At 42.9% G+C, this 12171-nt stretch overlaps 1 protein-coding gene across 30 annotated transcripts in view; it reads left to right on the top strand.

The window, feature by feature from the left end:
• Positions 1 to 12171, top strand: part of LOC127502223 (polymeric immunoglobulin receptor-like) — a 98925-nt gene that overhangs the window by 13842 nt on the left and 72912 nt on the right. Inside the window, exons 1-3 of one of the 30 annotated variants that reach the window (XM_051874999.1) lie at positions 4886 to 5672; positions 5852 to 6169; positions 6491 to 6817. The exons of 26 other annotated variants lie outside the window; for them this stretch is intronic. In XM_051874999.1, the coding sequence (XP_051730959.1) occupies positions 5633 to 5672; positions 5852 to 6169; positions 6491 to 6817 (685 nt within the window). In that variant the 5' untranslated portion in view covers positions 4886 to 5632. Of the gene's footprint in view, positions 1 to 4885; positions 5673 to 5851; positions 6170 to 6490; positions 6818 to 12171 lie in introns of those variants that run through there. 3 more of the 30 variants (XM_051874998.1, XM_051874997.1, XM_051874996.1) reach the window with 3 other exon arrangements.

Raw genomic sequence — 12171 nt, 5'->3', positions numbered from 1 at the left:
CTGTAATGGAAATCACAACATGGGCTCAGGAATACTTCCAGAAAACATTGTCGGTGAACACAATCCACCGTGCCATTCGCCGTTGCCAGCTAAAACTCAAAAAAGAAGCCATATCTAAACATGATCCAGAAGCGCAGGCGTTTTCTCTGGGCCAAGGCTCATTTAAAATGGACTGTGGCAAAGTGGAAAACTGTTCTGTGGTCAGACGAATCAAAATTTGAAGTTCTTTTTGGAAAACTGGGACATCATGTCATCCGGACTAAAGAGGACAAGGACAACCCAAGTTGTTATCAGCGCTCAGTTCAGAAGCCTGCATCTCTGATAATATGGGGTTGTATGAGTGTGTGTGGCATGGGCAGCTTACACATCTGGAAAGGCACCATCAATACTGAAAGGTATATCCAAGTTCTAGAACAACATATGCTCCCATCCAGACGTCGTCTCTTTCAGGGAAGACCTTGCATTTTCCAACATGAGAATGCCAGACCACATACTGCATCAATTACAACATCATGGCTGCGTAGAAGAAGGATCCGGGTACTGAAATGGCCAGCCTGCAGTCCAGATCTTTCACCCATAGAAAACATTTGGCGCATCATAAAGAGGAAGATGCGACAAAGAAGACCTAAGACAGTTGAGCAACTAGAAGCCTGTATTAGACAAGAATGGGACAATATTCCTATTCCTAAACTTGAGCAACTTGTCTCCTCAGTCCCCAGACGTTTGCAGACTGTTATAAAAAGAAGAAGGGATGCCACACAGTGGTAAACATGGCCTTGTCCCAACTTTTTTGAGATGTGTTGATACCATGAAATTTAAAATCAACTTATTTTCCCCTTAAAATGATACATTTTCTCAGTTTAAACATTTGATATGTCATCTATGTTGTATTCTGAATAAAATATTGAAATTTGAAACTTCCACATCATTGCATTCCTGTTTTATTCACAATTTGTCCAGTGTCCCAACTTTTTTGGAATCGGGTTTGTAACAGCATTTCATCTGATTCTCAACTAAATTCTCTCATTGTCTTTCTATTACTCACAACCCTGTGCATGTGCTCCATACCACACCATTTTTAAACCAAACATCCAGCGTCTGCCTGAAGTATCACTGTAAAATGACAATGTTTGAAACTCCATATGAAACACTTCAAATATCCACAGAACACAATTTTGTTGTTTTCGACATGTCTTGTTAGATTTGACTTTTATGCTGTCTAGTTGTATGTTTGAGTTTGTGTTCTTTTTCCCTTTGTTTAACTTGGTGGGGTTGTGTTTTTGGTTTAGAAAACGTAAGCTTTGCTCTTTTTGATTCCATGTTTTGGGCTGTGTACTTCCCAGAGAGTCTAACACAGTTTAGTGTACTACTACAGTAAAAGGAGAATCTTAAAGTAAATTCCTATCTGTTATTTTTGTATTCAAATATTTAATGCACAGTTTTTGGTACTTAAAAATTCTGTTACTTTGAAATCCATACATGTGGCTGTAACATTCCTCTAACGTTCACATAAACCATGTTAGCAAAACATTCTGAGAACATATTTTTGTTAGCTGGGAAGTGTCTGAATGACACAACATTACTGGCTACAGAATCACGCCAAGCCTTTTGCTAAATTTTTTTAAATTCTCAGACCATGATGGAAACATGAGTCAACCATGGGAATTTCCATTAATCAAGACCCCAGATCTGGGTAGTATACACCTTACTGAGGACAGAACGCAATTTGCATGAAAGACCCTGTGAAAGGGGGCACACCCACCACAGTAATCAAAGTATCTCTAAACTCTTAAAACCTTTATTACCTTTTGGTTCACTTCTGTGGGGATGAGACCTTTGTACCAGTCGCACTGAGACATTTCAAATGATACCAAACATGTATAGTGTTGTATGATAATTGTTAACATTAAACCATATAGATTTTTGGGTCAATTTTAGGTTAACTCGACATGGAGAGGAGAGATGGGGGAAGAGGGGGTGAAGGAAAGGAAATGTAAATTAATAATACTGAACTAATACTGAGGTATGATCGACTCAGTGTGATTGCGTCTCAGATAGAGATGCTAATTTTGCGATAGAGAGTTTGAATATTAATTTATTTTGTTTTCTAAGAGAGTAGCCCTCTCTTCCAGGTCCAGACAGTCGGGCATCAGTCTTACACCTGCACTGACAAGTTGTTCAGATGGTGTGATATGTATGATTGCTACAGTTCTGTAAAGGTGAAATAGTTTCATCCTGAGGAGCATGAAATTGTCCAGCCATGACTTCCTGTTCCACAGGAGTAAAAACATGAGGAAACACAAAGGCCAAATTCCCGTAATCATTCATCACAATGAGAAAAACCAAAGAATGTAGTTCTGATGTGCAGCAAAAGATTGTTGAGCTTCACAAAATAGAAAGTGGCTATAAGAAAAAAAAGCTAATGTGCGGTGAGGAGGAGAGTTTGAGTGGACAAAGACTCTCCAAGGATCACAGCTGGAGAATTGCAGAGATTAGTTGATTCTTGGGGTCAGAAAGCCTAAACAGCACCTACATCCCCAAAAGTTGTTCGGGAGAGTTTCATGAAAAAGCCTCCTCGCTCATCCAGAAACAATCTCCAGCATATTCAGTTGTCAGACAAGACTGGAACTTCAAATGGGACCAGCTTCTATTGTCAGATGAAACTTAAAAAAAAAAAAAAAAAAGAGCTTTTTGGCAGCAAACCCACCAGATGGGTTTGGTGCACACATGGATATAAAGTACCCCATGCCCACGGTTAAATATACTGCTGGATCTTTAATGTTGTGGGCCTATTTTTCTGCTGGAGGTCCTGGACATCTTGTTCAGATACATGGTATCATGGATTCTATCAAATACCAACAGATAAAAATCTAAACCTGACGGCTTCTGCTAGAAATCCAATAATGGGCCGTGGTTGGATCTTCCATCAGGACAATGATCTAAAAAATATCAAAACCAACACAAAAATGTGTCACTGAGCAAAAAATGAAGCTTCTGTCATGACCATCCCCGTCCCCTGACCTGAACCCTAAAGAAAATGAGTGGAGTGAACTGAAGAGAAGAAGCACCAACATGGATCTGGGAATCTGAAGGATCTGGAGAGATTCTGTATGAAGGAATGGTCTCTGATCTCTTGTCAGGCGTTCTCCAAACTCACCAGGCATTATAGGAGAAGACTCAGAGCTGTTATCTTGGCAAAAGGATGTTGCAATAATTGTGTGCCAATAACTGTGGCCAACGTGAACTAGAGAAAAACATTTATTTCATAATGAGCTTGTTCCTCCATTTTCAATTGTTTTACTTCAATGAAAGGTTAGAATTTTGTGAATTTTTTGAATAAAAAGATCAAAAGGATAAACAATGCAGATTTATTTTCATAGCTGCCTTTGCTCCTATTTACTAAGGGTGCCAATATTTGTGGAGGGCACTGTATTACAGCCATTAAAATGCCTGCAGATCGGTATACTCGCTACATTCATTCACCATGTCTCAAGAATCTCCATCTGTCTACTGCAACAGCCCTGAGACTGATGACAACACCACTGGAGCTCCACCCACAAACTTTTAAACCATAAATTCTGCATGGATCTGTTGTATCACAACATGACCTACCTTACAATGCAAAAAAAAAAAAAAAAAAAAAAGTTTAATAGAAGCTTAAAAGTTAGCATGTGGAGGTATTTAACAGCTACAAACTCCAAACGCTACATCGATATACTTCAAGACATCACAGATGGGATATGCCAGCTACCACAGAAGTATCAAGATGAGACCAATGTTGGGTGGACTGAGTGGCTGTTAAAGTACAGAGGGGCATAAGACAGGGATGACCACTCTCAGGTCAACTTTATAGTTTGGTCATTGAACCTCTCCTCTGTAAACTAAGAGAAAAGTTAACGGGATTACAGACAAATGCTCCAAATTCTAATGCTTATGTAAAAGTCTCAGCATATGCTGATGATATCACTGTGATTTTAAGAAATGAAAATGATTTTTAACAGATATTTTAGAGAGTTATGGGAAAGCTTCAACTGCCAGTAAATTGGGACAAAAGTAATGCCCTGTGGTGTGGTTTAGATTCTAGTAGTCCGAGACTTCCAGGTAGATTACTGTGGGGAAGATCTAGGCTAAAATATTTGGGGGTATTTTTAGGAAGAGAGGAATATAAGAGGAATAATTGGGAAGGCCTGGTGGAAAAGGTGTGTGCTCGGTTGTCTCGTTGGCATTGGCTGCTCCCCCAGCTATCATACAGGGGAAGAGTTTTAGTCTGAAACAACCTTGTCTTAGAACCCCCTGAGGAACTGATGGAAAATGTTTCTTTGGTCTGGTCAGCATTGGCTAAAAGCATCTGTGTAATATCTGCCCTGACAAGAAGGAGGCCATGGATTGGTGGACATTAACAGCAGAATAAAGACATTTAGACTTCAGACAGCAAAAGACTACTTTATGGAAAAGATGTAAGCTGGGCTGGAGTAGCTTGTGCCTCCTGAGAAAAGCGGGCAGCACGGGGCTAGACCGACATCTTTTCCTTATGGACACTCAAAGAGTTGATTTGTCTGGATTGACAACTTTCTGCCGTTCAGTGTTGAAAGCCTGGAAATTTTTAAGTAAATCAAGGAATATCAAGGATGTTTGAGGCCTTTGGATGAGAGAAGAACCGTGGTTGCATAATCCTGTTGTGGACTTGGAAATTTTCAGCGTTAATGAGGATTACTTTAAGGAATGCTGGAATTACAAAGACTGGCTGAGAAGCAGGGTGTGAGGTCAATTCACTTAACACCAAGACTGTTAAATGATCTTCTTGAATGCTTACCTATGGAATTTAAACATGGTTTGGAAACATCTAATGAAGATATAGATGTCATTTTCCCAGAGTTAAAAGTTGCGCCTGCTTTTGATGCTTTTCAAGAAAGGAAAGGTATACTTTGCTTACCTTCAGGACTCCTGAACTAGAACTTTTCAGTGAAACTGGGAAAAAAGCACGGCATGTCACATGTGTCAAAGTCTCACATATGGGACTCAGTGACTTCCTATAAAGGTAGCTGGAGGACATTGTACAGGGATCCCATTGAGAAAAGGTCAGAGGACCCTTCAGTGGAGAATTGTGGTTTAATAGCTACAAACAGACACAGAGCACACCTTGATCCACAGGTAGAGGAGAGTGTCCATTTTGTGGACAAGCAGAAATTGTTTTTCATTATTTTTTATTTTATTTTTTTACTGTGATAGACTTTGAAGTTTTGTTATCTCAATTAGAAGAATTGTGTAGAATTTTAGGAGAAGTTAAATAAAAAAATGGAAAGCAAATCCACATGATGCTTAATTTTTTGTTTGGGCAGGCCAAAATGGCAATCTGGCTATCAGGCAAAGGTAAACCAAATGGTATGAGCTCAACTGATGTAGAGTCAATTTTAAAGGGTCTAATAAAATCAAGGTTAAAGGAGGAATATGCTTATTATCAACTGGTTACTGCATCCTCTCTCTCTCAGAGGAAGTGGGCGTCACATTCAGCACTTCATGTTGAACGTGTAACCAGGAAAGAAACACTCAAAACTCATCTGAACACACATCGAGAGCTTCAGAAGAACTGAATCTGCTGACAACAGAGAAGATCATTTATTAAGGGAGAAGAATGAAGATCATCTTGACTTTCACTCTGCTGATGATTCCTGGTAAGAATCTGAACTCAAGTCCTGATCAACAATCACATCAGAAGAAGCAGAACAGAGATTAAATAATGAACAAAAGTCTTTATCTAGAACTAACATGGTGAAATTACCTTTAAAGACGCTTTAAAATGAATCTCACTTCAGTATATATTAGTCTTGTATTAAATGCTGGTTTGTTGTAGGTGTCGTGAGCTCCATGAGAGTGACAGGATATTCAGGAGGAGGAGTCATGATCACATGTGGATATGATGAAGGATATAGAGGAAATGCAAAGTATTTTTGTAAAGGACAGTGGTCAACATGCACAGATCAAATCAAGACTGAAGAGAAAAATAAGTGGGTTCAGCAGGATAGATTCTCTCTGTATGACGACACAACATCAAGAATCTTCACTGTGACCATCAGAGATCTGAGTGAACGGGATTCTGGGACGTACTACTGTGGAACTGAAAGATTTGGATCAGATCCCTACACTGAAGTGGATCTGGAGGTTATAACAGGTGAGTAACTGAGACCCTCAAACCCGTGACGATCTCCAGAACATCACGATACTCAACACTGACTGTAATTACTGCCGTTCACACGTCTAACTCATATCAGACACCATCAATAACCTTTTTATCTCCTGATGGAAGATTTACACTCATATCAGATGTTGCAGCAAAGTGACAGATAAATGTGTTTATATTGAGAACAAAATGACAAATTATCTGGACATTAGAAAGGTGACCCACTTTCAGTCATTTATGCATTATTTGACAGAATTCATGAATTTATCTGGTAATTCTAACATCACTGCACTTTATTTGGATCTCAAACAGATGATTGTTTTGTGAAGAACATCAGTCGATCAGCTGCTGCAGGAGGATCTGTGAACATCAGCTGCAAATACCCACAATCCCACAGAAGTGATGTGAAGTTTCTCTGCTGGAGATCTGGAGATGATCTCTGTGCTGAAGAGTCGTCTGTGACAAAGAAAAGCAAATGGATCCGTAAGGGAAAGATCCAGCTGTATGATGACAGAGAAGAGCAGCTCCTGACGGGAAGCATCAGTCATGTGACTGAACAACATTCAGAATACTGGTGTGGAGTTCAGTCTGATCGAGGACACAAGAGCTTCATCACACGAGTCCTGATCAGAGTTACAGGTACGGATGATTTTCTCAAGGTCAATGAAAACCGTGACTAACATCTATTCAGCAGATCACTGGATCTTATTCATCATGTTGCTTAAAATCACTGAGGTTTGAAGCTGATTCTATTCAAGCAGGTTTAACCACCGGATTATTTTTAATGTAGATGTTCTGTCTGTTTAAATAAGTAAAACCACAAACTGCATTTCAAAAGAGGAAGTATAAAACAAACTGCATTTAAAAAGAAGAAGTATTAAAAAAACTGCAGTTCGTATGATTGCAGGTAAAAATGCAGCTTTGTGTAGAATAATGATGTTGTTCTGCACAATGAGAAACTGCACACATACAGATGGTAGTCAACCAAAATGCCTATTACCGCCGGCAAGGCTGCAGCATTATATACAACCCAGTTGTAATGAAGGGTCGGCAGAGCGGGGATCCATTTGCAGCTTTATTTAGAGTAATCACCAAGGCAGACAGGGGCAAAGGCAAGAACATAAACAGGGACAGGCAAGGGTCGAGGTAGGCGGCAGACAAACAGTATCGGGTCACAGGCGGAGATCAGGGCAGGCGGCAAACAAACAGTCCAGTATACAGGCAAGGTTCAGGGCAGGCAGCAGAGAATCACAACGAATAAACAATCCAACGGAAACCAGGAAACAGTCCACAAGAAAACGCTTAGTAATGATCACCGGGGCAAATCAAGACTTCGCAAAGGGTGTGTGTGTGTGTGTGTGTGTCTTAAATAGTGTGAGTGTGATGAGGTGCAGGTGTGTGCGCAATCAGTCCCAGGAATGAGGGCCTATGGGAAACGTAGTCCGAATGGGAAATGGAGTCCAGGAACTGACAGGAACAGACTGTGATCGTGACATAACGCCCCGTTCCGGAAGGCGCGTCCTCGCGGCGTAACTGGCACAGATAGGGAGGGGGGGGTGGGTGCATTGGAGACGTGGACAGGAACAGGGTCTCCAATGCAGATCCAGGAACTCAGGTAGCCACGGTGGGTCAGGTGCCACGGGTGGCCATGGCGGGTCAGGTGGCTCGGGCAACCACGGCGGGTCAGGTGGCTTACGTAGCCACGGTAGATCAGGTAGCTTACGTAGCCACGGCAGGTCAGGTGACTTACGTAGCCACGGCAGGTCAGGTGGCTTACGTAGCCACGGCAGGTCAGGTGGCTTGGGCGACCACGGCAGGTCAGGTGGCTTGAGCGGCCACAGCAGGTTCAGTGCTGAAGATGACCACGGCGGGTCAGAGTCCATAGATGACCACGGCAGATCAGAGTCCGTAGCCGGCCACAGCAGTTCACAGGCAGTTGATGGCCGTGGTCGTGTAAGGTCCCCACCCGCAAGCTCAAGCAGTTCGGAGGCCGCTGATGATCGCGGCCGTGCAGGGTCCCCACCCACAAGCTCCCCACCCACAAGCTCCCCACCCTCAGGTATATGCCCCCCCCCCAAAAAGTTCTTGGGGAATTCAACGGAGGCCGTGGCGGTTTCGTGGGTAAGGAGCTCGGGTGGCGCCGGCAGGGCAAGGAGCTCGGGTGGCGCCGGCAGGGCAGGACGCTTGGGCGGCGGCGGCAGGGCAGGACGCTTGGGCGGCGCCGGCAGGGCGAGGTGCTTGGCGACGGCCTCCGTGGCCGTATCAGGAAGAGCGGACTGCTCTGGGACGGCAGCGGGCTGCTCTGGGACGGCAGCGGGCTGCTCTGGGACTGACTCACGGGCTGGAGCGGGCTCTGGAGCGGACTCACTGGCTGGAACGACCCCTATGTTCACAGACACTGGCGGGGCGGCCATCTTGCCCGTGGGCACTGGCAAAGCGGCCATCTTGTCCATAGCATCCAGAGAGTTTGAGTGCGTAGCAACCGACGAACTTGAGTGCGTAGCAACCGGCGAGCTTGAGTGCGTAGCAACCGGCGAGCTTGAGTGCGTAGCAACCGGCGAGCTTGAGTGCGTAGCAACCGGCGAGCTTGAGTGCGTAGCAACCGGCGGCCTTGAGTGCGAGCGGCCGGCGGAGCCTTTGGAATGCCAGCCGCTCGTGCTGAAGTCAGCGGTGGATCAGCCACACTGGAACGCAACCGTCTCCGTTCCCGGGCAGATCCAGAGACGTGACGTGATTCTGTTGTGGTAGCCGCCATTTTGTGAGTGTTCTCTTTAGCGGCCGCCACGACGTGATTTACCGTGGTGTCGCATTTCTCCGCAATACCCACAGTAAAAAGTGAACCAACAGTGAGCAGGGCAAAGTCCAGAAATTCCACAAACGACCCTCGGGGACCATTAGTAAGTAAATAGTCCTTTAATGGTTCGTTTAATCCATAACCAAAGAAGTCAATGAGAGCACAGTCAGGCAGGTCAGATAAATAGGCAATATCTAGAAACTTCTGAATGTGGTCCTCGAGTGTACAATTACCTTGCCGAAGGCGGACGAGATGTATTGCTGGGTCCATGCTAAGGCTGGGAGCGCTCGTAGAAGCTGCTGGATCTTGGTACGGCGAAGTCTTCTGTAATGAAGGGTCGGCAGAGCGGGGATCCATTTGCAGCTTTATTTAGAGTAATCACCAAGGCAGACAGGGGCAAAGGCAAGAACATAAACAGGGACAGGCAAGGGTCGAGGCAGGCGGCAGACAAACAGTATCGGGTCACAGGCGGAGATCAGGGCAGGCGGCAAACAAACACAGTCCAGTACACAGGCAAGGTTCAGGGCAGGCAGCAGAGAATCACAACGAATAAACAATCCAACGGAAACCAGTAAACAGTCCACAAGAAAACGCTTAGTAATGATCACCGGGGCAAATCAAGACTTCGCAAAGGGTGTGTGTGTGTGTGTGTGTCTTAAATAGTGTGAGTGTGATGAGGTGCAGGTGTGTGCGCAATCAGTCCCAGGAATGAGGGCCTATGGGAAACGTAGTCCGAATGGGAAATGGAGTCCAGGAACTGACAGGAACAGACTGTGATCGTGACACCAGTGACATGTGACTCTTGTCACGAAATCACCACCAGGTGGAGCGAAGGGATGGTTTGCAACATTGCGTAAGGCTGCTGTGACATTTGTACTTTTAAAATGAAAATAAAATAACAAAATAAATTACTGGTAATAATAATATTATATTTAATCTCGGCTGTTTGACTATACTGTTACAGTGAAATGTTACAGTGACGGCAGACGAACGCTTGAAACTACATTTAATAATTCACTGATGCATTTTCAATATTTGCACATTGAAACATTTATTCCCGTACAACACAGAGCTCTGTGCATAACATGCAGAAAAATAAAGTGTCCATGAATTAAGAAATAACTTTTTATTAAATAATTTTTATGATTTGAAAAACGAAGAAACGAATAAATAGGCTAAAAGGTAGACACAAATTAACTACAGTGGAATTAAAACACAGGGACGAAATATCCCAATAAAACATCCTCATATTTTAACTAAAGCGAATGATTAATAAAACATTGTGTCAGTGCGGGGCTCCGTAAATTGGCCTAAACATTTTCAACACAGGCCTACATGAAGTCGTGGGACAGTTAAACTTATTAATTATTGCAGGTTTGAATAGAGAGATCAGTGTTTGTATTCCCTGTGTCTAGGATATAAAATTAAGTAGACGCAGCATAAGTAAAGACGATAAAAATATGAACGCACTTTGGTCCGTAATTAGACTAATAAAAATACTTTTTTGTAGTTATTACGGTGAAAATTTCAGTTAAGTAGCACTGCTGGAAAAGTGAACTTCTGTTCTGGGCATGTCGCGGAAAGTCAATTCGTTGGACAGTAATGTTGTGTAATAACAAGGTAAACAACCAACAAATACCATCAGTCATGCTTTACTGATGCTCAGGTTCACATCATACATACGTCACATCACCAGGTGCACACCACATCACATGACTTAAATACTAGCTCTATAGGCATAGGAACCACTGAATGCAACTCATAAATTAGTAAATAATAATAATACACATTTTCCCAATACATCACATTAACTCCCCCATTAAAGTTAAACACCACAGTTCAGATTTTAACAACATACATTTTTACTCAGTCTGTGGTACTTTAATAGTCCGTTTAGAAAGTCGCAAACCCACTGGACTTGAAATCAGGGGTTCTGTTGGTTCGAATGTTACTTCAGACTCGCATTTACCTGCTGATGTTCCAGCAAACCCAGAATCTTGGTCATTGGTTTCAGTATATTGAGTAGCCAGAGTTTCATTCTCTGGCATTGGAGTCTCTGAGGAAGAACTGTGTGATCTCAGTTGATCAGCATGCCGTCTATACCCAGTGTCCGATATCGGATCATGTACCTTGTACAAAACAGGTCCTGTCTGTTGTGTAATCACTCAAGATAGCCATTTCGGATCTCCTCCCACCGTATTTCGCAGGAAAACAGAATCATCCACAGCAAAGGATCTCTCTCTTGCCCGATAGTCATGTCGATTTTTCTGCAAATACTGTTTTCTGCGAACAGTTTAATGAACGTTTGGTTTCAGGAAATCCAATCTGGTGCAGATGTCCCTCTTTGAAAATAAATCAGATGGTGACTGGCCTGTGGTACAATTAGGGGTCGTGCGATGGTGCAATAGAAATAAAGTTATTTTATCATCAATGCACATTTGTTCATTAGTCAAGTCATACCCATCTTAAATGTCTGGACATATCTCTCCGCCAATCCATTGGTTGCTGGGTGTTTTGGTGCAAAATACCATTCTGCTTCACAAATCGAACTCATCAGAAGTGAAAGTAGCTGCAGTGTCATTCACTATTTGTTCAGGTAATCCATATGCAGAAAACAGTCCATTCAGTCTGGTAATTGTAGCTTGAGAAGTAATTTGTGGCATACGAAAAACTTCTAACCACTTAGAAATAAGCATCAATAATGATCATGAACATATTGTTCAGGAAAGGACCAGCGAAATCGACATGCGACCTTTTCCAACACTCACCCGGGAATTCCCATGGATGAAGAGGGACTTGGCATTCTTTGTTCTTGTTGACAGATTTCACACTCCTTGCAAACTCTCTCTACATCCGTATGAATTTTTGGCAACCACACATATTTGCGAGTCAGAGCTTTCATTTTAACAATGTCAGGGTGTCCTGAGTGAATTTCATGTAACACTGGTTTTTGAAATTTGAATGGTACAATCACTCGTGTGCCCCATAGCACACATCCCTGTTCCACCGACAGTTCATCTGTTTTTGCATAGAACACTTTCAAATCCTCTGACGCTTCAATTGGCCAACCTTCCACAACACAACGGAAAACTTTAGAAAGTTCTTGGTCTGTTCTTGTCACTCTGGCAATCTTTAGAGGAACTTCTTGTAGATGGTTAGTCAGAAGAGTGTTGATATTCGCTGATATGGCTTCTGTTCC

Source organism: Ctenopharyngodon idella, chromosome 20 (genome assembly GCF_019924925.1).
Source record: "Ctenopharyngodon idella isolate HZGC_01 chromosome 20, HZGC01, whole genome shotgun sequence".
In the NCBI taxonomy this organism is placed as follows: domain Eukaryota; kingdom Metazoa; phylum Chordata; class Actinopteri; order Cypriniformes; family Xenocyprididae; genus Ctenopharyngodon; species Ctenopharyngodon idella.
The sequence above is the reverse complement of the archived record's forward strand: the minus strand, read 5'-3'. Positions and strand labels throughout refer to the sequence as shown.